We start from the raw sequence: 26490 nt of genomic DNA, 5'->3' as shown, positions 1-26490 counted from the left end.
GCTCAGTGTTTAAAAGCATGGATCCTGGAGCTGTCACTAACTCGCTGTGCAACCTCAGGCAAGATTCTTAACCTCTCTGTGCTTCCATTTCCTCCCTTGTAAATGGGGGATAATAATAGCAATACCTTTCTCATAGAGTACTGGGAACATCATGTGTATTCACGTACATAAAGACTTTAGAACAGTGCCTGGCATACAGTAAATGCTATGTGTATCTGACAGTCTTGTGATGTAGTGCCCATTTTCACCTGCTAATCCTCTTCTCCCATGCACACAAGTATGCAAACATGCTACTCACCAGCCACAACAGCATACAGGTCACCAAACACACCATGTTGGCTATTTCTTGTCTCCACAGCTTTGTTCTTAGTCCTTTTGTTAATCTGCTAAACTCCCATTTATTTTGGGGGACTCGGCTCAAATATCACTTCTGCTGTGATGCCTTCCCTCCTGCCCCAAGGGCTTCCCCACTGAGACCCGATTGTACCCCAAATGAATTTCCCCTGTAGCATGCATCACTTCAATTATTTTTAAGAGTCAGAGAGTTACCATGTTTGAACACTTATCATATGCCAGACCCTGTTCTAAGTGCTGTACATGTATTAGCTTGTTTAAGCCTCACAGCAAGCCTATGAAATGTTTTAACAATTGGTTTCTGTGGTCATCGTTCCTCCTCAATTGTGGGGCTCTTTATGGGCAAGAACCTAGGATTTGATCATGACTGGGTGTCCAACATGGTGCCTGGTGCATGATGGGCCCATAGATAAGTGAATACCTCTGAACTGAGCCAATCAAAGATGAGCTGAACTCAGAGAGAGATGGGCACATGCACGAATTACTGACATTGAAGGACACTGAGGAAAGGGTGGATGGTAGCTGGATCTGAAATTCACCAGTGCTATAAACAAAGACTGCTGTAACTACCTCATGCCACCATTAAATTGTTATTACTATATGAATATTTTCTATAGTGCCCACAGGTTAATGTGCTCCCATTTGTTTCTGTAATGTCATATAATTTCAGGTCTTTCCAAGGACATAATAATACAATTCATGATGATATTTTTATCCCATGCTCTTGCTTCAAGGGTCACTTGCTAAGTCTGAAAAGTTTTGCCTGGCCTCCAGCTCATGGGTCACCCACCTTTGATAAAGTGTAAAGAGACACTCACCCTGACAACCTTTCCTTCTTGTTGGACACCAGATGGAAATTTGCCACAAATTACAGACAACTAAAGTCAGGAGTTAACATTACAGTTTCTATGGCAATAGTCTAAGCCCATAAACAAAAGCATTCTGTTGCTTAATTGTTACAAAGGGATATGCTTTTTATAAATCTAATATACATATAAATATAAAAGGAATTCAAAGATAATATGTATTTCGGTTTTAATTAACTTTTCTTCCCTGCCATATCCCTTGAGCCCATAGTAAATTCTGTTTCATTAGGCAGTAGACAAGGGTTAAGATCAAAATTGTTTAAGGCATTGATTAGAACATCTCTGGGTGGCCTTGAAGCTGATATTAGTAGGGGAGAGAGCAATGCCCAGCCATATGAGTGCCACCCCAGGGGTGCCAGTGGAAAACGACCTGCACAGAAAACTTAAGTCTAGAACCCCAGCATATCTCTGGGAGGCTTGCAGCTAGCTTAAGCCATTCCAATAATTTATAGATAGCATAGTCACAGGATTTTTGGTCACTTTTTGATTTCCTGGAACATTGAATGTGATGGGAAGTTTAATCTCGCTGGGGTGGTGTTTTTTAAGGAACTACCACTGCTGGAACGAAGCCTGGATGACGAGGCCTGATCTTCCCATTGGGTTTGGAGGTTGGCAAGTCGTGGACAGCACCCCACAGGAAAACAGTGACGGTAAAAACAGCATCCTCCCTCAGGGAAATGGATGTACTGCCCATCTTTATCTTGCTTTTATGATTGCATTTGATGTGTGGGAAACACTCCCTCCCAGTGGGAAGCCGCATCAGAAGTGTGCTTCCTGGGCACATGTTCAGGGTTGACTACCTGCCAGTCAGGTTTAACTTCATTTCACTGGTCGTCTTTACTCTGATTATTTTGTAGCTTTTAGGGGGAAAAAAGCATAAAACTTAACATATATAACTCATCGACTCTTGCTTTGATAAGCAGTTTTGAAGACAAGAGAAAAAGTATCTGGGTAAGCACTTTTGCTAGGCTATAAAATATACTTCAGCTCTGCCTGATAAACAGTGATAAGATAGAAGGCAGTGGTGAAAATAAAGAACTCAAAAAATAATTGCAGATCATCCTTTAAATTGTTGTTTTTCCAGACGCTGATTTCTTTGTAGGCTGTGTGATTTCTTTCAAAACTTGAGAATGTAGGTACTCATCTTCTAACGTGTGTGCTAAGTAGTGGCAGCTATGACCCCCCCTCTCCCACCGAATTTTTATAAAATCACACACATCATAAGGCCCCATTTCTCTTTAGCATGATGATAAAAATCAGTGGTCTAGGACATGACTTTTATCTCCCCAGGTGTTAATATAAGATATTGATGTGTGCATACATATATACACAAAAACATTCATTACATACTCATAAGGGAACGCCGGTACAATACTGGATTTTAAGAGAGAAATTTCAACATTTTCTGGTGTTCCGGATTATATATCATGACGAGATAGCTGGGCGACTAATGGCAGCTAATCTCTTATTAACAAGAGATAGCTGGTTAAAACTCAAAGGACTTTGTAAAAGTCAGCGTGGGCCTACTGACTTCCTGAGTGCACGTGGTCCATGTGTGTGGCTAATATCCAGATTCTCCAGTTAAACTTGACGTGTGTCCATAATGTCCAAACACAAAAAACAAAAGTGAAAACAAACCAACAACAGCACAAATACTGAGGACGGATCACTGTTTCCAACATTCCAGATACGAGTTATAAAAGGATAAGCCCTATGTAAGCCAGCGGCTGGGCACCAACACACCTGAGTCTGTTTGTAGTTGGAAGAGTAGATGCAGAAATAATGTTGCCCTATATTCTTTTCGTGGCTTCAAATTTTGGTTTGCAGAGTCATTTCCAACAATTCCCTCTTGATCACACACGTGGGTCATTCACCCGCTCCGGCCATGGAAAGCACTGGGGCGCCCTCAGTGATGAAGTGGAGGAACATTTGTCTCTACAGAGCCACCTCAGGGCTATGATCCAGATCAGCTCTGTATCTGGACAGACCTGAGGATGGCAAGCTCATGCTCTCCCTCCTCTGTGTGATACAGGGATGTATCGGTGTGGCCCAGCCTCTGTTCAAGCCGTTAAGCACGGCAATGTTTGCTTCCAGTTTGACGCACCCTTCGTTTTTGCAGAGGTAAGTGGAAAGCTGGGGAAAAGAGCTGCTTTCCTTCCCAACCTCTTAACACATCAAAAAATAAGGTACTGGGCTGTTACTTCTAAATTTCCCAGGTACATAGCGTATGCTTCATGTTTACAAAGTTAACGAGACACCGTTCCAACCCCCAGGCGCTGCATGCTAAATGCAATTCTTACTTAAACATTTTTCTCTCCTTGATGTTTTGAGATTTTTCTGCCGGAAAGCAATTGCTTTACTAACCTTAGCTTAGTTCTCTGTACCCATGAAGTAGGTATCAACTGCTCCCAAGAAATTAAGTGACTAAATGAATCACTCAACAAAAAATTGGTGGAGACGGCCCATGAATTGAAATGGCAGAGTGTACTTCTTCACCCTGAGACTAGCCCAGCGGTTCACGTGAAACAACATCCAAACACACCCCAACTACGGTCTTAGTCTGGGAACTCCAATCCATTTCCTGCCATTCCAGGCCATCCTCCATCAGTGGAGACAGAGAGTACAGCTGCTAGAATACGGAGGGGAGAAGAGGGTCTGGAACACCGCACACAAAAGGGTGGATAGGGACGGTTTGGGAAAGGGTCTGAAATTCTGCAAGAGCTGGATGGAGGTTGGAAGCAGAGAGGGCGGTTCAAAGGTGCTCCAAAGAGAGCTCAGAAAGTCAAATTAAATGTAAGAGACATCAGGTGAAGGAGAAGGCCAGGAGGCTGCTGAAGGTAGCAGAGATTTATGAAAGGCGGAGAGGCAGGACTGACCTAGAGTATAATTTCACGAATGAACACAATGAAATAATGCCTACTGCTATGTAATCACTTTGCCTACCATCTGATGCTCTTAGCAACCCTTTAAAATGGGTGTTATAATTCTTCCCATTTTACAGAAAAGAAAAATGAGGCAAAGAGTGGTTAAATAAGCTTTCCACAATCATCTAACCAACGAAGAGTAGTGCTAAGATTTAAAGCCAGGCAGGCACCTGGGCTCATGCCAGTAAACACCACTTTCTGCTACTATTCTAGAATGAGTAAATGTCTATTATCACTATGTGCCAGGCACTGTGGGAATTCAGAAGCCTACGTCCTTAAGTAACTTGATTCTTGATGAAGATGGTGGTACGTAAACACAGCAACATTTAAATAACAATAACGCAAGGGATGCTATGGAACTAAATGTCAGACGAGCAGTGTAGGTGATAAATGACTTGCGTTTAAGTTAATTGAGAAATATGAGCTAGGAACTGAGGCAGGACAACAAAAGCCACAAGACCCTGTCTAGGGAGAGTGACCTGGGAACAGACACAAGGACAGCTACAGCCACAGTACGATGAGTGGAGTATTACAGGAGCCCATGGAAGGAGCACCAGGGATGCTCCCTGGAGGGAGTAGAGCCTGAAGCAAGTCTGGAGGGTTGATTACTAATTACTCCGGCAACGGGGGTAAGAAAGAAGCCAGAGGAAGGAAAGAATTTTACACAGAGGAGAAAACTTGAGCCTCCGAATGGTATGTGCAGACAATTAAAAACTATACAGGCTCCTGAAAAGTGATGTGTTGGGAGGCGTCAAATGATGACAGCTGAAGGAACTAGACATGGGACCTTGTGTCCTGAGAAACGGGCACCTCGTCCTGTAAACGAGAGGCTTCCCACGGGGACAGGACGGGAGCCTGTGCAGCACAGCCTTGAAGGGAAGGCCTCGGGCGGGGGACACGGGAAGGCCGGGACGTTACTCCACGCCCAAACCAGACAAACAGGCGGCGACAGGCGGGGAAGGAGGGGGCAGGCCTGGGAAATGTTTCGGAAATCAGCAAAAGCGGAAATGTGAATTACACAAAAGGAACAGTGTCTCTTCTACTGTTCCTACCATTACAGTTTCTAGAAGCCTTGGGAGAACAGGCAGACTGTATTTGGAATTTCACCCTCTCGACTTCATTTTGAGATTTAAAGATTTCTCCAATCCTCCCAGCTGCCGTCTGATCATTTCTGATGCTACGAGCACTTCTTAATGGGAAATCGCTCTAAAACTCGCCAGGCCTTGTTTCCGTATTTTTATTATGCTTTGTTGCTGCAAAGGGCAGAGCAGCAGCCTCCCTCCAAGAGCGAATTGCCTGAGAGCTCTTAATGCGAACGCTTTCTGCTGTTATTAAATATAGATCGGGGTGTTGTGAATGTCATCGGGACTCTCAGGTTATAATTACTCCTCTCTCACCCACTGCAGACTTGTCTGACAGAGTGTGGGATTGCTGCTTTGGCACGGGCTGAGCTTCAGGGCTGAGCCATTTATAAGAGACGCTCCAACTGCTGAAAAGTGCGTGAGGACTCTTTTCTCAAGGGTCCTAAAGTAGGACTCCATGGGGCGCGTCGGATTTAACTTTAATGAGAGTCTGTGTGACTCAGGTCCTAGACAGCATCCTCCCTCCCTTTCCCGCCTCCTTGCTGCCTAAGCTTGCCTCTCCCTAACCCCAGCCACGTCAGCCGGAAAGTGCCTTTTCTTGCCTCTCGGCAGACTGACTTTCTTGATCACTCCTTACTCATTTCCAGGCCAGATCAAGCATCATGTTCATTGACTTCTTTTGGTTTTCTCAGGGCTTTTTTAGTGAAAGCAGAACCCCAAATAAGAGAGGTATGCATGAAAAGCACCCTACCTCTGCCTTCCCCTCTTCTCCTCCGTTTTGGAAATCTACCCTTCCCATTTCTAGATTTCTTCCAGGGATGGAAGCTTACTTCTCTACCCCCCTCCCTTCTCACGCCCTCAGCCCTGCGGTGAGTTTCTTGGTTCTGGAGGCTGTTCGGCCTGTCCTCCCTGACTCCTGGGGGCCTGGGGCTCCTAAAGAGAGCAGAGCGGTTCTCAGTGTCGGGGCTACTTTCCCAGTTCCCGTGCAATTCCCACGTTCACTAAGCATTCAGGAGCTGCTGCTTCTCTTCTGTCTTAGCTTCTTCTAGTTGTGTCTGTTGACCCCTGCACGCCATCCCACTCAAACTCACACACACACACACACACACACACACACACACATGCGCCCGTTTTCCTTCCCTGGCCCTGAGCTAATTTTCACGGCAGCAGTGACAGGCTCCGCGGGGCCGCAGTCACCACCCCATTGCTCCAGAAGCCACACCTTCCCTTGCTCTGGGCCAGCAGTTCCCTGTACACTAACTATGCAACTGCTCCCCTGCACATTCTTTGTTCTCAATTCAAGGTTGTTTATTTTGCTACCACTTATTAGATGCAGCCCATTTTTTGGCATCCCCTAGTCTGATCTAAAATAATTCACCCGTTCGTTCAAATAACCGATGAAACTTTGGAATCATCTTGGCTTCTCTTCTTAACCTTCCTCAGGCATCTTGCCGGAAATATAATACCTTCCAATAAGATCACAGATCCAACCATGCCAGTGATCTCCATCATTACCCTCTGAGCTCTGAACAGCACTGAGATCTGGGACGTCTGTCCCTACATCATCTGCTTCCTCCTCGCTTGCCCCTTTCCTGTTTATTCTCCACAAACCAGCCAGAAGTATCCTTCGTAACGTAAATAGAAACATGTCACTCCCCTGCCCCAAACCTTCTAATGGATTCCCATCATTTTTCCAGTACGCTGAAGCATAAATCATTACGAGATTCTGTGTGATCTGGACCCTGGCTTCCCCTCCACCCCCATCCCTTGCTCGTTTCCTTCCAGCCATACTGAGCTTCTTGCTCTTTTGTCAGAGTCTTTACACACACTGTTCCTTTGGCTATGACAGCTCCCCCCCTACCCTGCACCCCACTTCACATATCCTGTTCCCCCCCTGCATCCAGATCTCTGTTCAGCTCACCTCCTCAAAGAGACCTTCACTCACACCACCTCCCACCTGAAACATCACCACCTGCCCTGTGGTTTCTGTCCTTCTACTCTGACTTAGTGTTATTATTTCTCTCCTTGCTAGAATATAAGTTCCACGCAGGTAGGCTCTGTTGGGTTCTCATCGCTGCAAGCAGGGTCTGGCACATGGCAGCCACCAGTAAATACATGAACGAATAGAGCAAGCAAAAGCCTGTGCATACTACACTGCTGAGAGCAGTATCCCAGAGAGACAGGGGGCACGTGGCACCCTCAAGTGCCGGCAGTGCTGGTGGGAGATGAAGCCCACGTGTGCAGCAGCAGGGGCACACACAGGAGTGTGGCCGCGTAGCCAGCCCCTACGGGCTGAAGGAATGGCAAGCACGGGGTGGGCGTCTGGCAGTTGTGCCAGGAAGGCTCCAGAACCAGGTGGGCATCCACTGCCTTCCTTCAGAAGCCCTGGAAGGAGCATCACCTTCTCGGCACAGCCTGCAGGGCAGTTGCTTCCACTTGGGAATAAATGAAGAGAGCAAACGCTGTCCTGGGTCCTGAAAACCAGAGCTTCCATCCTGAGAGGTGAGAAGTGTAGCTTCTGCCAGCAGTGGACACACGTTTACATTCCTTGGGCAACAAGCAGAAGTTTGCAGAGAGGCCCCTCTAGCCTGAGGACCCAGCCCACCTTTGCTGAGCCCCAGGGGCCCTGAAACATCCAAACATGCTCTCATATCAGAGTCTTTACACATACTGTTCCTCCTGGTAGAAAAGCTCTCCCCCTACTGTCCACCCCACTTTGGAAGTGCCTGTGTCTGACCAAGAAGCAAGGGGTGGTGGGGCTGAGAATAGCCATATTTCACGTTGGGTTGCCCAGGTTCTGCGTGACCAGAGCCCTTTCAAATGTATGGGTAAGACTAGATAGTCCCGAAGACTCCTTTCCACTCAAAAGAAATTAAACATAGGACATTCACAGGTGTTGCTGATCTACTTGCCAGCCTTGCAAGGGAGGTATAATTAAACCCAGGCTCAGAGATATTCAGTAACTTGCCCAAAGTCACGTAGCCTAGGTCCAATATTTCTTCCACTTATGACTGTTCTACCATAGAGATCCAGCTGGTCTTGCATACACCTTCTAAGCCCCTCGGTGATTCTAATGTGCAGTCAGGATGGAGAACCACCACACTAGCGGCTGCAACCGAAAAGAAAGCTTGCGGATGTCACTTGGAAAGGATCCTTTCCCTAAACCCCCACGCCCAACATACATATGCAAAAGCCATTTTATGTGTGTGTTTCTCCTTTCCTTTCCTCACAAGGGACAGTGTAGAGGGCTGGCCTGAGATTTTAGCCTACATAAATTTCCTAAGCTATGCTCTAGGGGAGACAAGGATTTATCCACTTTCATATTTAGCCTTGTCTCCCTGGAAAACTGAAAGCTGCTGTAAGAGTTGTTTATTAAGAGGATATTTATCATCATTGTGGCTATAATTTGCAAGTGAGGAGGGAGCTGTCCATGCCTGCATGGTCTCCTCCAGAGGGAAGGCTGCAATTCTCAGGAAGCTCATTTAAAGTTTCCTTGAAGTTTTTTTTCCAAAATGAGAAATATTCTTTAGGTGTCTGCTCTGTCCTCTCTCGTCCTGATTCCTGGTTTCGCATTTCAGCCTTTCACATCATGTGCCTTTCGCCACCAAGCCCTGGATACTCTGCTGAGGAGCAGGGCCAGAATCATCACCCCTCAGAAATCCGAGGCAGCATAGAACCACCCAGGCCCCGGACCTGGAAGCAGCTCCTCACCACGTGGTGCCATGGTCCTGTGGGGTGATGCGGGAGAGGCAGTGAGCTGTGAAACTCCAGGGAACATGTACGGGTCACCCCGGGTGAAGGTCAGGGCATGTGCTATGACCACCCAAGGTGAAGGTCAGGGCATGTGCCATGACCACCCAGGGTGAAGGTCAGGGCGTGTGCCATGACCACCCAGGGTGAAGGTCAGGGCGTGTGCCATGACCACCCAGGGTGAAGGTCAGGGCGTGTGCCATGACCACCCAGGGTGAAGGTCAGGGCGTGTGCCATGACCACCCAGGGTGAAGGTCAGGGCATGTGCTATGACTACCCAGGGTGAAGATCAGGACGTGCTATGACCACCCAAGGTGAAGGTCAAGGCATGTGCAATGGGCATGCCCCTGCCCACGTTTGTACTTCGTCTCCACCACCTCCCAGCCATGTGACCACAAACACTCTGCTGGCTCTCTGACTCTTGGTGCCTCGCCTATAAAACAGGGATAATAGTACCTACCTCACAGGATTGTCGTTGTGGGGTTTAAATTTAATCATTTAAAAATGTCCCTGAAACATTATGGGTCAATAAATATTGACTACTCCCTTTCTCCTTAATGGAGATCAGACTTCACGTAAATTCAGAACATTTTGTGAGAAAGTAGAGAAAAGTTGCTCTCTTAAACCTCATCTTTAAAAGCTAGGGATCTATCATCAAGTTTTCCCATTACCTAGTAATGACCACTACATTTTTACTCAATTTTGATGTTTACAAACCTCTGTGAGAATCAGGCTCACATAGATTCTACCTCACTCAGTCCCACGGTGTTCCTATGAAACTGGCAGAACAAGTGTAATTATTTTCATTTTATAGAAGCAGGAACGGAGGTTCAGAGAGGACAAGGTAACTTTCTAAAAGTACACGCCCAAGATCAGAGCCCGTGTTCCCTGCAGCTAATCCCGAGCGTCTCTCAAATACCTTCCTCAGAACCTTTGAAGCTGCCGGTCCCTCTGCCTATCTCAGCCTTTCTTCTCTCCATTTACTTGCTTTGATTATTTTAAGCTTTAATGGGGTAAAATTGATATTTAAAATGCATACATTTAACGTATACATCTTGATGGATTTGGACCTATGCATCTACCTGGAGAAAAATCTCCCAGCAGCCACCCAGCAGAATTTCTCTTCTCCCTGGAAGTAGGTCACGCCATCACTGCCAGCTTAAAGAAGTCTGAGAAGGAGAGTAACAGACAGGGTACTTTCTGCTTTGCCTTAGGAGGTAGAATTTGCCAGCAAGAGAAAGGAAAGAAAGAAATGGTTGGCACTTAAATGACTTAGCGCGATGACTAATGCTGTCTCCAGGGACCCTACATGGCTGCACTATTGAGAGTTAGAGATTTTGGTGACAGGAACATTGGATGCTGGCTAATGGTCTCCTCTCCTGTTTTTAGGTCAACAGTGATCTTGTTTACATTACAGCTAAGAAAGATGGCACTCACGTGGTTGAAGCCCTTGATACCACCCACATTGGGAAATTAATCGTGACCAAGCAAGTTGGAGGAGATGGCATAAAGGATATTACTGATACCTACAAATTCCAAGAAGGTAAGTTACTGCAGTCGAATGACGATTGCTCTGCCCAAGTCTGCTCAGCACTTCCGTCGTTACGGTCACTGTCACCACGAAGACATGTGTTCCGGAGAAGGCATGGCCATTTGCAGCATTTGGAAGTTAGGAGAGAACTGGAGTGAGTACACATCACACCCACAGTTTCTCGTGTCATTGTAGTTTTACTTGTTTGTTTGCTTTGAGCGGAATTCTGCTTCACGTGGCTTTTGAAATAATTGCTTTAAAGTCACGTCTATTTTAACAGAATATAGAATGTGTTCTTGTTCATAAAAATATGAAAGAATCTTAATTTCCAATAATCCTATTAGAAAACATTATATAACTAATGTACTTTTAGTTCAATAATGAAATTTAAATACCTGTTCACATTTCTTTAGTACCTTAAAAACTATTTTCACGTGCATTGTTCCCTTGACATATCGTGGAAATCCCCTGAGGTAGAGAATACAACATTAATAGGACACTGTAGTCTCACTAATTCAGGCCAATTAGAATGAAGGCCCGTTTCAATCATAAGATAATGTTAAGGTGGTTTTTGTTAACTCTTCGTGTGTGGAATGTTTGAAATGGAGCGGTTGAGTTCAGTCCCGTCTCCATCGTACTGAGTGCCTGCTCTATGCCTGGAGCTGTGTTTGGTGCTGGGATCCCCACGGTGAGTAGAACCCAGTTTCTGGGCAAGTGATAGGTTCATTCTGCTGAGGGCTTTGAAAACAAAGAAGAGGGGCAGTCAGTCCAACCAGGAGATTCAGAAAAACAAAGCCCGATAAGAGAAGTCACAGACCACAGCTAAAGGAAGCTGGACCAGGGTTTCCAGGAGATGAGAATATGACAAGGCCATGGGGTGTGAATCAGCCGGTGTGTTTAGGGTCCTGCAGACATTACTAAAGCATTAAGCTCATTAAGTGCCCAGAGGCTGGAGTCAAATCTCCCCAAGGTCAGTAGTGGGCAGGAGGTGGAGGGCCTTGGGTGTCTTCGTGGGGACGTGGAATATATGTTACAGGTGATTCACCAACAGAGCTTCTTAGGAATGGCAAATGCCATTTTAGTAAATGGATAAAAATGTAGAGTCATTTGCATATACCTAAATATTCATCAGTATTCCTGAAATGCTGAGTGCAGAATTTGTTTTAAATATTTTAGATCCTCTGTCTCCCTGCTCTTATTTACAAAAGCAATTTGCACTATAAAGAGAAAGTTTGCTGAATCGAGAAATTCAGGATTTGTGCCATCTGAGCCCGTGAATTTTTGCTGTATTCCTGAAATAGATAGTTCTTCTCTCCTGTTGGTTATCATCTACTGCACAACCTAGATACAAAAGATTTTTTTTTTTCTTTTGGGCTTTTTTCTAAAAAGAGAGTTTTTAAAAACATAAGCGCGGGCTTCCCTGGTGGTGCAGTGGTTAAGAATCCACCTGCCAATGCAGGGGACACGGGTTCGAGCCCTGGTGCGGGAGGATCCCACATGCCGTGGAGCAACTGGGCCCGTGTACTACAACTACTGAGCCTGCGCTCTAGAGCCCGTGAGCCACAACTACTGAGCCCATGTGCCACAACTACTGAAGCCCGCACGCCTAGAGCCCGTGCTTCGCAATGGGAGAAGCCACCGCAATGAGAAGCCTGCGCACTGCAATGAAGACCCAACGCAGACAAAAATAAAATAAATAAATAACTAAATTTATTAAAAAAAAAAAAAAAACATGAGCACAATAAAACAAAACAAACGAGCCATGCCCTCTTGTGATAAAGTGACAGGCAAAAAGATTTCGAAAGGAAAAAAGAGTCCATATAGGAATGAAAGGAACCGGCTGTAACATCCACGCATTTAATCATTCATCCTTTCAACTACTTGCTGTTAACCACCCGCCAGATTCCAAACACTGTCGGGGTGGAGACACACACAGCCCTGCCTTCCCATCTATAATAGCTAGAGAGACGGGCAGGAAGCTGTGTGGTGGGTGCCTGGGACGGGGGTGGTTGGACAGATGCTCAGGGATCCTGGAGAACCCTAGCTGTGGGCTCCCTGAGTCTGAAGGACAAACAGGGAAACACGGGGATGACTCTTTCCCCAGGGCAAGAGTTCTCCAGGAAAAGGCAGCAGGACAGGAATCGTGGATAAACTCTCCCGGTGTGGAAGAGTCCTGAGCAGACCGTGTCTAGAACAAGAGCTGAGCCATCCTCCAGGAAGCCGTCCAAGTGACCAGCTGTCTTGTTTAAACTACTCAGCAGGATGCCCTGAGTGGTCAGCCACGGAGGCGGTGGTGAAGACCAAATCGGGGTCAGACGTCAGTCCATGAAAGAGGAGTCAGGAGCTTGGCCAAGGGAGAGTCCCAGATTAAAACAAATAAAATGTGCCAGCTCTGAATGGGGAAGACAGCTGAGGTCCAGGTCTCCAAGGTCTGGCAAGAAGGCAAGGCTCAGAGGAGTGGAAAGTATAGGGGGCTGGTCCAAGCAGAAGAGCCCCTAAAATCCGCATAGATAGTTTAAGAGGCATCCCATCCTGCTCCTGGGCTGGAGTCTGATTCCAGGTGGATCGTTAGCTTCTTAATCAAGGATGACATGTGGGTTTCATATTCTAACATTGGGAATGATGGAGTGAGTGCCGTTTAAGAAGGAAGCAGATCCTGCTCCTGTATGTGGTGGGAAAGAGCGAGTGGTTATCGATGATCCCACGGGCATCTAGGAGAGACTGCCAGCATCTGGGCCCGTGCATTTGCCACCCTGATCCTCATTATTGAATCTCTTGTATAATTTCTCTACAAATGCTGAGTGTGGCCACTAACCTGTGGTGGGAGTGAAAACATAGAAAAAAATATTACCAGATTTAGGCATTTACTATTCTAATTAACTAGACTGTGGAAAGATCATTTTTCACTTCGATGAACTAAAGCTTAATGTTAATTTTATACCCTTCTTTAAAATATGAGATGAAGAAACTATAAAATTTGGAAAACCAGAATTCTTAGAACTTCTCCTGTGGGGACATCTTCCTCTGTGATGGTGTCTGGGTCCCATTTCCTCTTCGCTCCATCAGTTATACCTTCTGTCACTTGTATTTTCATCTCTCCTTCTCTATTAGCTCCTTCCTATGACCATGTCACCTGTGTTAAGAAAATTTACAAAACTCTTTTTCAACAATAAAGTCCCCTGTAAACATGGTCCATCCTTTCTTCTCTTTGCCCGCACAGCTGCCCGCACCCAGCATCCTTTTCCTTTTCCTTTTATTTCTCACCCACTGTGCCCTGAGTTCTGCCACCTGCTCATCCTTGAAGCCCTTCTCCTCAAGGTTGCCAAGACATCTGATCGCCACGTAGAATAAACATTTTGCAGATTTCAGCTTGCCTGAAACCTCCTGCATTTTTTGATGTTATTGCTCGCTCACAATTCTTGAAATTCTCTCTTCTTTTTTTAATTAAAAAATTTTTTTAATTTTTTTAAATTTATTTTTTATTCAAGCAGAGTTGCTGTACAATATTATATAAGTTACAGGTGTACAATATAGTGATTCATAATTTTTCAATGTTATACTCCATTGATAGTTACTATAAAATATTGGCTATATTCCCCAAGTTGTACAATATATCCTTGTAGCTTATTTTATACCTAATAGTTTGTACCTCTTAATCCTCTACCCTCCTATTGCCCCTCCCACACCTTCCCAATGGTAGGCACTAGTTTGCTCTCTATATCTGTGAGTCTGCTTCTTTTTTGTTCTATTCGCTAGTTTTTTAGATTCCACATATGAGTGATATCAGACAGTATTTGTCTTTCTCTGTCTGACATATTTGCCTTAGCATAATGTCCTCCAAATCCACCCACGGTGCTGCAAATGGCAACATTTTCATTCTTTTTTATGGCTGCGTAATATTCCATTGTGTATACATACCACATCTCCCTTATCCATTCGTCTGTTGATTGGACACTTAGGTTGTTTTGACGTTCTCTCTTCTCTTTGTTCCTATGATACAGCTTTCTCCTGGTTCCATCCCAACCTACCTGACTCGTTTTTCCATCTTCTTCTGCAACTCAGAGCTCCCCTTTCTTTGCCCCCCTCAGAATGTTTCTTCCTTCTGGGCTTTGTTCCTACCCAGTAGCTGGTCTTAACATGCACACACATACTGATTCTCCCAAGTCTGTCTCCAGCCTAGACTTCACTTTTAAGCCCCACATTCACCTAAATGTCCCATAGGAACCTGAAACTGAACCTTCCCAAATGCCACCTTCTATCACTCCCTCCCCACCCCAGATCTGTTTCTCCCGTGCTCCCTGCCCCACGGAAGAGAACCATGATCCACCCAAACTTAGCCCGTTGAGAATAAGTCAAGCAGCAAATCCTCTAAAAGTCCCCTTCGAAATAGTTCAAATTTATCTCCTCCCCTCCATCTCCATGGCCCCTCCCTGAGAATCAAATGGTGCTGGGCGTGGAAGCCCTTTAGCGTAGTCCCTGATATGTAGTAAATGGCCAACAAAAATTAGTTTCCACTATTGCTAGTAATTCTATTATTACTACCATGCTCCTACTATTAGCTTGGACTCTGATTATTTTTCTCCTGGATAACTGCTATAGCTTCCCAATTCCACCTTCCCTCCTCACCCTCTTTCCCTCTGTTTAAGTCATTGCCTCCAAAGTGACATATTTAATGACATAAATCTCAACCTGTTGCCGCACTGCTTAAAAGCCCTCACTCGCTTCCGTGGCCTGCAGGGTACTCCAGACAGAGCTCGCCAAGCCTCTGCTAGTTGCCTTTTTGCCCCCTCGCGGCTCCTCCTAGCCATACCCACAGGCACCAAAATCAGCAGCCGCGTGAGCTGTGACAGTCCCTCCCCCCAGACAGGCTCCCACTTGCCCCCATGCCTTTGCTCTGGCTCTGGAAGGAAAAACACTCTGAGAAGCCTCCCCTGCCCCCGGGTGGTGTCAAATCTCTGCCCCGTGTTCCCTGCACCACATACAAATGCTTGACCCAGCGTCCGTGACAGATACGTGTGTGGTGATCCCTCTGCACTCGTCCCCTTAGACCCGGGTGGGAAGGGCTGCGCTTCTCATCTGAGCCTGGCACGGTGCCTGGACATCACAGGGGCACAACTAGCATGAGATGATCAAAGGAATGGTAGCTCAGGTGAAACTTGCACAGGTGAGCTTAACTGAACATCAGACGTCCTAAACCGGACTATTTCGTATCTATTATAAAGATGAAAGTTTTGTCCCTAGATGAAGGCAAAGTGCTTCTCCAAACCCCAGTCCTCCAGAGCCTCTGTGCCAGGCTGGGTCCCAGGTCCTGGGGACACAGAGCTTACTTTCTCCTGGGGGAAGTGATGTCACACAGCGACGAGTACTGGGAAAAGGAAAGAAAACCAGGTGATGTGTTAGTGAGAGACGAGAGGACCAGAGTAACGGAAGTGGGGGGGGACACTCTGAGAAGGTGACATTTGAGCAAAGACCTGAGCAATGAGAAGAGGCGTCATCAGACATAAAGGGGACTCTCATGACACCCAGTTAATGGAAGGGTGGTTTTGACCTTGGTCCTGCAGCCACAGAGGCACCTCAGAAAATGTGATCTGGCTTTAGATCATTCTCTCGGCACCAAATTCATGGCCCTGCTTTATGTGAGACATCAGAGCTCAGACCACAAGTGCAGAGAGCGGGGATTCCATCGAGCTGGGGAAACCCTGCAGCTCCTGCCTCTTACCTGGGCCTGCGCTTCCTGGAAACCCCCGCCTGCCTCGCTGGCAGCTCCTGCTCACAGGGACAGGCTGGTCCCCAGAAGGAAGCTAGAGGTTCCTCCACTTACGACCCGCTGTGAAGTCCCTCCTAGCATCCAGAAGCTTCCACCGCCCCTCCTCCACTCGGCCAGCTCAGCCTCTCCCCACGAGTCACCTCTCTGACCATGACCATGTTCCCACTGCTGTTGTTCACCTCCCACATTTTGCCTAAATGCATGTTTGGTGCCTCTCCAAAGCCATGATCATTAATGCTCTCTTTCTTGGGGAGCTATTTGCCAGATGCTTTCCGCTAAAATATTTCACTATGCTTTCCCTAACACAGCCACTCCTTCCCTTTAGTATTATCTCCCTCTTGTCGACTGTGAAACATGTGCTCTAGCCAATGCTTGTCCTGGACCAGTTGCTTCTGACACATTCTTGCAGTCTTGACAGTCAGAGAAATTGTTAATACACACACAGAAATACACATTCATTTGTTCGCAACACCTGCTGGCATTTTCTCTGTCTTTGCAAAGTCCTAGTAGCTGCCAATTCTTATGCATGTCCTACCTGTAAACCACTTACCAACCCTACCACGTGTGCGTCCTTATTTACACACAAGGAAACCGATGGTAGTAATAGCCCCTGCCTTGCAGAGTCCTCCTGAGGATTAGATGAGACAGCGTACAATACGCACTTCCCGCGACACCCGTCACATAGTTCGCTCTCAGCGATACTTGTTAGCACTATTAATTGACCTCTTCATTTTCATTGCAGTTTGTTATCAGTTAAGTGAGAGGCAACATCTTAAAAATTAATGTAACTACAAAAGCCAGCATTTTTATTTCGAAGCGATTCTTCTTTTGCTAGCCATTTGCATGACTAGCTAGCCATTTGCGTCACAAGCCAAGTGGGACAGGTCCAAGTGGAAAGAGGCATGTGGAAGACAGGTCTTGCCGGGCAGACCCACGAATGGGAGAAAACTCACATTGTAGAAGGTGAAAGGCAAGATGCAACTCTTCCAGCTATGTGGCTAGGACATTGGGAGGGAAGCCAACTAATCCCACAGTTTGAGAAGAGTTAGGTTTTGCCAGTTCTGTCTGCTGAGCCCTGAAACAGTGACCCTGGAAAAACAACCCTTGGAGTATGCTCTGTAGCAACCCCTGTTCAGATAGGCCGAACCCGGCAGCCGGGCAGGGCCTAACTCTCTGGGAACTGGAGTTTGTAGAATGTGTAACATGGGACGATGATGACGCCAGCCCCAGAGGGAAGCCTGTGGCTTACAGAGGCAGCCCGACAAGCCCAGCAAGCTGTGCCCACAGCACACAGTTCATTAAGGTGACTTTCTCTCGGGTGGCTTGCATCGTCCTTATCTCTGCACCTTTCCTAGGTCAAGAAGAAGAGAGGCTGGCCCTAGAAACTGCCCTGATGTACGGGGCTAAAAAGCCCCTCAGCACAGAGGGCGTCATCAAATCGAGGTCTGATGTCCACATGAATTTTGAAGTGGAGAATGCCGTGCTGGGAAGAGACTTCAAGGTCACCATCACCTTCCGGAACAACGGCCCCGCCCACTACACCATCACAGCCTATCTCTCGGGCAACGTCACCTTCTACACCGGGGTCGCCAAGGCAGAATTCAAGAACGAGACGTTTGACGTGACACTGGAGCCCTTGTCCTGTAAGTTAACGAGGGGGGGCTGTTCTCTCCAGGATGTGTCACCTGCTTCCTTGTCTGGCTCTGTGCTGACGCTCCCTAATAACTTCCTGTCAAAGTTAAAGCCCTGGCCCAGAGCTCAGGAGCAGGAACCACAGGGCAGGACCCACTTTTTCTAGAAAGGCCCCCACTTCCATCTTCGTGACTCGTGCACAGAAGTGAGCACTGAACTTTTCAAAGCTCAGAGCCCCACGAGTCGTGAACGTTAAATGTCACTGAACCTCTTGCTACTTACAGGGTGGCCCAAGGACCTGAAGCGTCAGGACCCCCTGGGCGCTGGTCAGAAATGCAGACTCTCAGGCCCCGCCCCAGCCCCAGGCATTTTAACAAGACCCCAGGGGGACCGGTGTGCACAGGAAAGTTGGTGAAGCTTGTGTCTCAGAAAGCAGGTCCACTGGTGGTACCCCTCTCCCAACTTAGGAACAGCTTTGGGGGGCCGCCCAGCAGGAACGGTGTGTTTGGCTTTACCATTTAGGGGGCAGGGAAATCTAAGCTCTGCAGGGTGAGCTGTCTGATGTACAGGGTCAGGAGAGCCCATCCTTGGGAGAGGAAACTCGAGCCTCGGGACGTGTTGTCCAGGAAACGCTGGAGGCTCTGCTCTCCCGGCCATCTCCGCGGGGGCCTCTCCCGTGCCTCGATCCCTCACCTCCCTTGCATACATGGCCTTCCAAAGCGTCTTCTTCACTCTGAAAAATCCAGACTAGTTTAAGTAGGACTGGGATTGACAAGCCGCAGCTGGCACTGGGGGTTGCAATTTCGACCCGTCTCATTCCCTGGGGTACCAGCGTTTGGTGTGCACAACAGCTGGTCACTCAACTGGCCAAATGAGCCAACCAGAAGAACCCGGTCTCCAGGCAGTGCACACGGAGTTAGAAAACAGAGCATGTTGAAAGGGTCAACATGGCAGGGTACCAGATCCGTTCACCTGACAGGTGACTCAGAAAAAGAAATGGAAAAAAAGGTATATGAATAATAATTTTTAAAACGCAGAGGCAGGCAAGACCATGATCCCGCCTGGGGTGGCCAAACCACACGTCTCATTTGTTTTCAAGCTTCCTGGATTCTGTGTCTGTCCCAAGCCATAGGAAGTACCTTTGGGAGGCTTCAGAAAGATGTTCCCAGAAAAATGAGAAACTATTCCTAAAAAATCCTAATTTCAAGAAACCTACTCAATCTTGAAGGAAGCAAATCCCCCTCGATTCAGTAGACTAGCCAACAGTTAAGAAATCACCATGGTATTTGTTTTGGAAACTGGAAGATCTAGCACTTGGAAGAAAGATAATTCTTACAGAAACGCGTAGTCAGTATAAAGGACTCAAGAGAAAAAACAGTCATCACAGCTGTTTAGGACAGACAGACTCAGTGGATTTAGAGGGCCTGAACCTCGGAATGAGACAAATCTGGATTTTAGCTGTGACTGTGTCACCTACTAGTTGTGTGTCCCTAGGCAAATTACTTAAGTAATCTGAGCTCATCTGCACGTGGGAACAATACTACCCACATCACTGGGTTGTTGATTCACCCCCCCCCCCCCCGCTACACACGCACACCTTTATTTAATGCCTACAAGTCCAGGTATTATTTTGTGCTGGTGACACAGCAATGAGTTGCTTCTTGATGGTCTCCTGGGGGGAAGACGGGGGCTCCACAATAAACAATCAAACAAGTGAATATATATGGTTCTGCGTAGAATAGGAAAATACGAAGCAGGGTAAGGAAGACAGGGAGTGACAGGGGTGGGGGAGTGTGGTCAAGGAAAGCCCCTCTGATAGGGTGACATTTAACAGAAATCTGACAGAAGGGAAGGAGTGAGCTTTCCAGCTAGAAAAAAAAAAAGTAAGTGCAAAGGCCCTGAGGCCAGAGCTCATGTGATGTGTTCAGTGAGCAGCAAGGAGACCAGAGTCAGGAGCAAAGGCATCCAGGGGAGGCTAGTGGGTATAGACCAGGTAAAGACCTGGAGGCCCTTGTAAAGACTTTGGCTGTGATTCTGAGTGAGCTGCAGAGCCGTAAGACGGTGTTGAGCGGAAGTGTGCCCTGGTCTAACTTGGGTTCTGAGAGATCACTCCGCTGCTGTGCTGAGAACAGACTATAGGCGAAGTGGAATTGAAGCTTAGAGACTAGTTAGGACGCTGTTGCAATAGTCCCGTGAGAGATGGTGGTGAAGGTGAGGGAGGTGGTGACAGCTACCAGATCCGGGTGTTTTCTGAAGGTAGAGCCCTCGGGATTGGTTGACAGGTCGGATGGGTGGCGTGAGAGAAGGGGGCTATGGAGGAAACTAAATGTGATAATATATGCGGAAGGCTTCCCGCAAGTAGGCTCTCCATAAATGCTAACTTCCAACGTGTTTACACTTTGGGAAACTGAGACCAGAAAGGTGAGTTGACGTGTTCAAGGCCACACATAGCAATTAGAGGCAAAGCAGGTACCAGAAGCCACATGCCATGCCATTCAGGCAGGTACAGTGAGCCAGCTCCGTGCATACTTGGGCCCTAATAGGCCCGCCCCTTACTTGTGCCCCGTTGCCTGGGGTCCAGCTGCCCCTCACTCCCCTGGACAAGGAACTATATGCCATCCTTTTCCCACAGCACTCGAGTCCCATCTCTCAATCTCCTTCCCCTTCTCTCCATGATCCAATAAAAGCATGAGCTTACGTGAGTTAGCGGGCTAGAACGGCATGATATATTAGCCATCTCAGTCATCGATCTAGGGACATCGAAGCCTGACTCAGTATCAACACAGCTCCCACGCATTCAGCCCACCCCAAGCCTTGTCCTGAATAACCTGAAGGGAGTTGAAGACTGTTTCTTGCTTTACCCTGCATGTAGTTGGCACTAACTGCATGCAATAAATTGCATATAGCAACCTAAAATAAATTGCAATAAATGGCAAAAAGCCACAGGATTCTAGACATCGATCAAGCAGGTCAGGGTACAATCCTAGGAGAGTCTGTTGCAAAGAAAGTTTTCCAAGTAGAACGAGAAGCGTATTTTCCAGATTGATGATTAAAGGGAATGTGTAGGCTAGAATCAGCTGGGAAGATCTGAATAACTTAAACCTCCCATACCTTCAAAGGTGCTATCGTTTCCACTTGGCTATATTTAGTTTTCTTTGCTCTTTGGAAAAGAGATGAAGCAGCTCCTGTCTGTGTCCCCCCTGGCTTTCCCCAGACACCGTAAATGGTATTGGCAGGGTCCCAGCTCCACCACTCAGAGAATGAAAATCTCTTCTTCTTCTTCTTCTTCTTGCCACGTTTAATAAACTTTATCTAGAACAATTTCTTGTGCAGTGGCAAAACACAGCACTTACATAATGTACTATTTCAGGAGCCCTGTTCTCTTGGGCTCAGAAACACAGCCCAGTTTCTTTAGTGCCAAGATTTAGAGAATGTTCTACCTCAGAGAATGAAGAGTCCCGAGGCTGACGGGATCAAGGCAGCGAAAGCCTCTGTAAAGATGTCGGGCGCATCTCGCCAACCTAAACAGCCCAGTGGTCAAACACGGCCCTCTAGAAATAGCAAGAGGATGTCCATTTTTTAAATTATTATTACCGGAGGCAGCTAGAGGCAAAATGCGTGTTCTTCAAGGCCTGTCACTTTGCCGCTCCATCTGGCCCCATCTGGCGAAGTGAAAACAGCCCCCATGTGCTCATCTGAGGTTGTCTCCAATTGAGGGACAGAGCCTTAGTCTTCTGGACAATTCACTGCTTGGGGAGCCATGGAGGAAGCAAGGTCCAGGCTCAGTCCCAAAGAAGGCAACATGAGTGGGTCACCCAAAAAGGCAGAATTCGAGGGTCAAGGTCAAGGCAAGGTCTTCGATTCCAAAGGCCAGCTCTAAGTGGAATGGGACTGCCCTAGGAAGTAGGCCAAGTTGCTGACTGCTTGTCTAGGGCGGACCAGTACGTTCTAATAACTCTGCATAGGCCGGGGCCATCTCTCAGCCTGGGTACCGCGAACTTTCAGACTGGACAGTTGTTACGGGGTCTGTCCCGTGTGTTGTGGGATGTTTAGCTGCATCCTTGGCCTCTACCCGATAGATGCCAGTAACAACCTCCAGTTGTGACAACCAAAAGCATCTCCAGACGTTACTAAACATCCCTGGGGGGCAAAATTGCACCCCGTTGACAACCACTGGTCTAGGATGACCATCCTTTCCATTTTGCCATCAATTTCCATTTTGCCAGGAATTGAGTGCATTCTGGGGTGCAAGACTTTCAGTTTCAAAACAGGAGACCATCCTAAGTCCACCCAATTCTACCCTAACACCGCCCCATCTCCTGCTACAATCTCCTATCTCTGGGAGCCCCTCAAACTTGAATATGTACCATCTGAGCATCGTATTCAAACACAGATCCTGATTCCCTAAGTGTGGGTGGGGTTAGAGAACCGGTGGCAGGCTCTTACAGGGCTGATCTGGGGGCGGGAAGGGCGGGTCCCCCTAGTGGTTGAGCGGTGCTTTTCAGCCCCGCTGCACGTAAGAGTCATCTGCAGAATTTTAAAACAAAGCCTGGGCCCCAGCCGCCAAGATTCTGATTGAATTGACCTGGGGTGGGATCCAACAGGGCAGGTTTTTAAATGTCCCTAAGTGATTGTGAGGTAAAGTCAAGACTGGGCGGTCACAGCACCTACTCATGCATGCAGAGACCTTGAGGCAGATGGTAGGCACGGCCTGATGAACTGTCGTCTGGGAGCCCAAAAGGCAGGAGGCCTCCCTGTGCCCTGGAGTTCACCCCACAGGGTCTTCCGTCCTGGGTCCTGGACGGCCACTCGTGAGGGAGGGCTAAAACGAACCACCCTCTGCACTTGAAACTATCAACCTTGGGAATTGTTTCCTTCAATAACTTCCACCGGAAGGAGGAATCTTTGGCCAAAGGCAGACATTGAGCAGGGAAGCCGTGGTGCAGACATTCGATTCCATGCAGGGGGATGGAGGCCCCTGGCTCTGTGCAGGCCCGGGCTCGGCCTGCAGGAGAATTGCCCTTTGCCCTTAAGAATCCTGGGCTCTGGGAAATGAGAGTGAAAGAAATTGGGCAGTGCAGCCAAACAGAAGCTCACGGCTGCGGTCAGAGCCGCAAGACAGGATTCCCGTCCTCAGCCCGGATGGTGAGCAGAGGGGGTCCTGGACCACTCCCCACCCTCCACCTGTCATCCTCACTGGCTCATCCCCAACACCTTAATGCTCACGTTGTCGGTGCCTTGAGATCACAGAGGTCTTTTAAGTTGCAAATAGCAGAAGGGGTGGGAGAGAGTTGCATGCCTACAGTGAAAACTGGTTTCAACCGCTTCTTTCTCTTAAATAGAAAAATCAAGGCAGATTGGTACAGTACAAGCTGGAGAGAAAGTGTGGAGCAAAGGAATCAAGGAAAAGGTTTAGGTCGTTGACAGCTTTGCTCGAGCGTGGCCCCTGGCCTGCGTGAGATGTTTCTTATCACAGGAGGGCACACGACACGGTGGCCGTGGACATCACTGCCCCACATCTGTCGCCTTGGGACTGTTTCTGCCTCAATCCAAGCAGCCACAGCTAAAACCCTTTGGTCCTTGATTTTAAACCTCTTTGTCACGTTGCATTTTACAAGAGCAAAAGCACTGTTGGGAAAACTTGCCACGTTTTCTCTAGGAAGACTTTACTGAATGTGAAATTTCCAGCACATTCTTTACCCCAGAAGCCAGAGAGTTTCTTGTCCCTGATGGGCTCTGTGTTCCACTTGCCCTCACCTGTGTGTGTTCCCGGTGGAGACTGTGCTGTCGTGGAAAGGATGGGGCCCTCAGGGAAGGGTGAAGCAGCTCCTATCCCGGGTCCTGACATCGCCATGTTTGTTTTTCCTCCCGCCAGTCAAGAAAGAGGAGATGCTGATCCAAGCGGGCGAATACATGGGCCAGCTGCTGGAGCAGGCGTTCCTGCACTTCTTTGTCACAGCCCGTGTCAATGAGACCAAGGATGTTCTGGCTAAGCAGAAGTCCATTGTGCTGACAATCCCCAAGGTCATCATCAAGGTCAGTTTTAGCATCTCAGATGAGGGAGAAAGGCAAGGTTGTTAGTGTTTAGGAATATGTGTGTGTGTGTGTGTGTGTGTGTGTGTGTGAAAGTGTGTCCTGCTCCAAAAAAAAAAAAAGGAACTAGGATCCTCCTGTTCTTTGAAAGAAGTAAACCACCCTATATACAGACATGCACATACAACACGTTTCTCTCCTCTCCAGATTTAAATATATAGATGTGGCTGCAGATATAAATATAACCTGGGGGTATAAACACGCTTGTGGAGGAAGATCGAGATGTGTAAAGGATACAGATACTTGGAACTCAGTGTCTCCAGAATAAAGTAGGTCAGGCATGGCATCAAACAGAAGCCGCCTGGATCCCCTCCCACCTGCGTTTTGGATTGTACTGTTGTCCATGATGCTATCACTGTATACAGTAGAAAGCACAAACCGAAATGTCAGCGTGATGATCATGACTTGTCATGTGTGTATACGCCTGGCAACCACCAGCCAGAGGCAGACGCAGAGGATTTGTAACATCCAACACCCCAGAAATCTCCCTCACGCCTTTTGCAGTCCATCATTCTCTCCTCCGTCACCGAGACAACCATTGCTCTGACCTCTATCACCGGAGGGCCTTTTTTGCCCGTTTGGCTAGTAGTTTTAACGTTGTCTCCCCATTTGCCGCCAGAACTCTCTGTCCAAATGGCTCAAAGGCACTTGGCAGTGGGGAGGTGAGCGTGGGTGAAAGGGGAAGGCAAATATGGCAGCCTGTCTGCTTCCACTTCTCAGGACCACTGGCAGCTTCCGTAGCCACATCCCCGAGACACCTCCTGCCCTGGGAGCAGAAACCCAGGCCTCCATCAGGGTTCTTGGGGTGTGACATCTCATGTCAGCCTTATCCAGGGCTTGGAGACCTTTCCAAGTGATTGAGTGATTAGCACAGACCTGAAGGTGCATTCCTCTAAAGTGGTGGATAAATCAAAATTTTAGAGGCACTCATATTTTAAAGCCTCTAGAGGTGGGTTGTTGGCGATGAGCGGGCAGGGAGCGGTAGGCCTTGTGTCTCCTCTGGATCGTTTGCTGACAATCACTTGTAAAGCTAATAATGTTGTGTAGCATTCAAAATGGCAGCCTTCACTGGGTCCAGTGCCGTGTGGATGGCCCTTGAGGGCTACTGTACGATGAGTCCCACCAGGCCGACACGTAGGGCCCCGGAGGAAGAGAACCCCAGGCCCTCCTTTTCTAGGAAGGCTTGAATCTTCACGCCTCCTTGGTTCTTTCACCCCGGTCACCTGCTACAGGCCCATCACAGCACCACCTACACAAGAGGCCTTAAGAGACAGCATGAGAGTGAGGGGTGCAGGTCTGCAGGCAGAACAGGGAAGAATGCAGAACAGAGACGTGGTACTGGGGTTCCTGCAGAGGAGCCGCCATTCCCCTGAGCATAAGGCACTGGTGCCCTGACCGGGGCGGCCTGCCCACCCGCCACGTGGCGGCTGCCCTCGTGGCGGGCTCTCCTGGGACACACGCGGTGCCGCGCAGGCCTCTCCCGGAGGCTGGGGGAGGCCTCCTTTCCCGCTCCCATCAGGAGCTCCGCCTCGGAACCTTTCCCGCCAGAGGCAAGGCCCACACGCTCACCTAATTATGAACTGACAGCTTGTCCCCGTGAAGGGCTCAGGAGAGAGCTCTCCCCAGCTGGGAAGTGCTCCAACACCAGCGTAAAATAGAATTTAATTGCACCGCTGGCAATAAACTGGATGAATACAGGAAACTGATAACTTTCATCTTTTAGACCTCATTAACTGAAGGATTATTGACTAGTCATCTTCCGAGTTTACTCAGATAGCAGTTTAACTCCCCACGGGCAGAACCCAAATCCCTTCTCCTGCGGCTCAAGTGACCTGAACGGGGAGGGTGCACTTTACAATGAGTTGTGTGGGTTTTTTGTTTTGTGTTGTGTTGTTTTTCAATTTCCATAAGGGTGTCAAAAAGGCGGTTCTTAGAGGTAATGCATTTAGAGGGTAGGGCCATTTGACTGGGACTCCAGCAGGAGAGAGATGGAAATTCTGGCCTCCGTTCAGGTCCAGGAGTGCTCAGGAAAGCAGGCAGGCGCATCCTCACAGAAGCGGTCGCTTAACCACTAACCTCATGAACTGTATTAGCCCCAGGGACAGACTAAATCCGAGGCGGGGAAGAGGTGTTTCTGGGTAAAGCCCCTCATACCTGGAAAGCCACCCAGGTGTCCCTGAGCTGTGAGAGGCCCCAATTCCAGAAACTGGCTAATGCACTGGCGACCAGGATGCTACTTAGTCTACTGGAGGCGTGGGGTACGGACCGCGGGTACACAGACGGCAGGTATCCTGAAAGCGACTGCCGGGGGAGAGAGGACACAGACAAAAGGAGGAGCGGGGAAGGGAGGAGGGGAGGGGAGGAGAAAATAAATATACATTGAAACAAATGTTACCCAGGAGACCTCAGGGCGGGAGTCAAATAAACTGCATAAACAGGAGTTGGAGAAGAAGCTAAATGCAGTGAAAGTACAAACGCACCGTGGCTCAGA

At 47.9% G+C, this 26490-nt stretch overlaps 1 protein-coding gene across 2 annotated transcripts in view; it reads left to right on the top strand.

Moving 5' to 3' along the window:
- F13A1 (coagulation factor XIII A chain) overlaps positions 1 to 26490 on the top strand; it is a 144397-nt gene that overhangs the window by 99682 nt on the left and 18225 nt on the right. For both annotated transcript variants that reach the window (XM_061194794.1, XM_061194793.1), the window contains 5 exons: positions 1767 to 1870; positions 3253 to 3341; positions 10366 to 10519; positions 17630 to 17917; positions 23782 to 23942. In XM_061194794.1, coding sequence (XP_061050777.1) covers positions 1767 to 1870; positions 3253 to 3341; positions 10366 to 10519; positions 17630 to 17917; positions 23782 to 23942 — 796 coding nt within the window. The remainder of the gene's footprint in view (positions 1 to 1766; positions 1871 to 3252; positions 3342 to 10365; positions 10520 to 17629; positions 17918 to 23781; positions 23943 to 26490) is intronic.

Source organism: Eubalaena glacialis, chromosome 7 (assembly GCF_028564815.1).
Source record: "Eubalaena glacialis isolate mEubGla1 chromosome 7, mEubGla1.1.hap2.+ XY, whole genome shotgun sequence".
NCBI classification, from domain to species: Eukaryota; Metazoa; Chordata; class Mammalia; order Artiodactyla; family Balaenidae; genus Eubalaena; species Eubalaena glacialis.
Note: the sequence above shows the minus strand (reverse complement) of the source record. Positions and strands in the feature narration are given on the sequence as shown.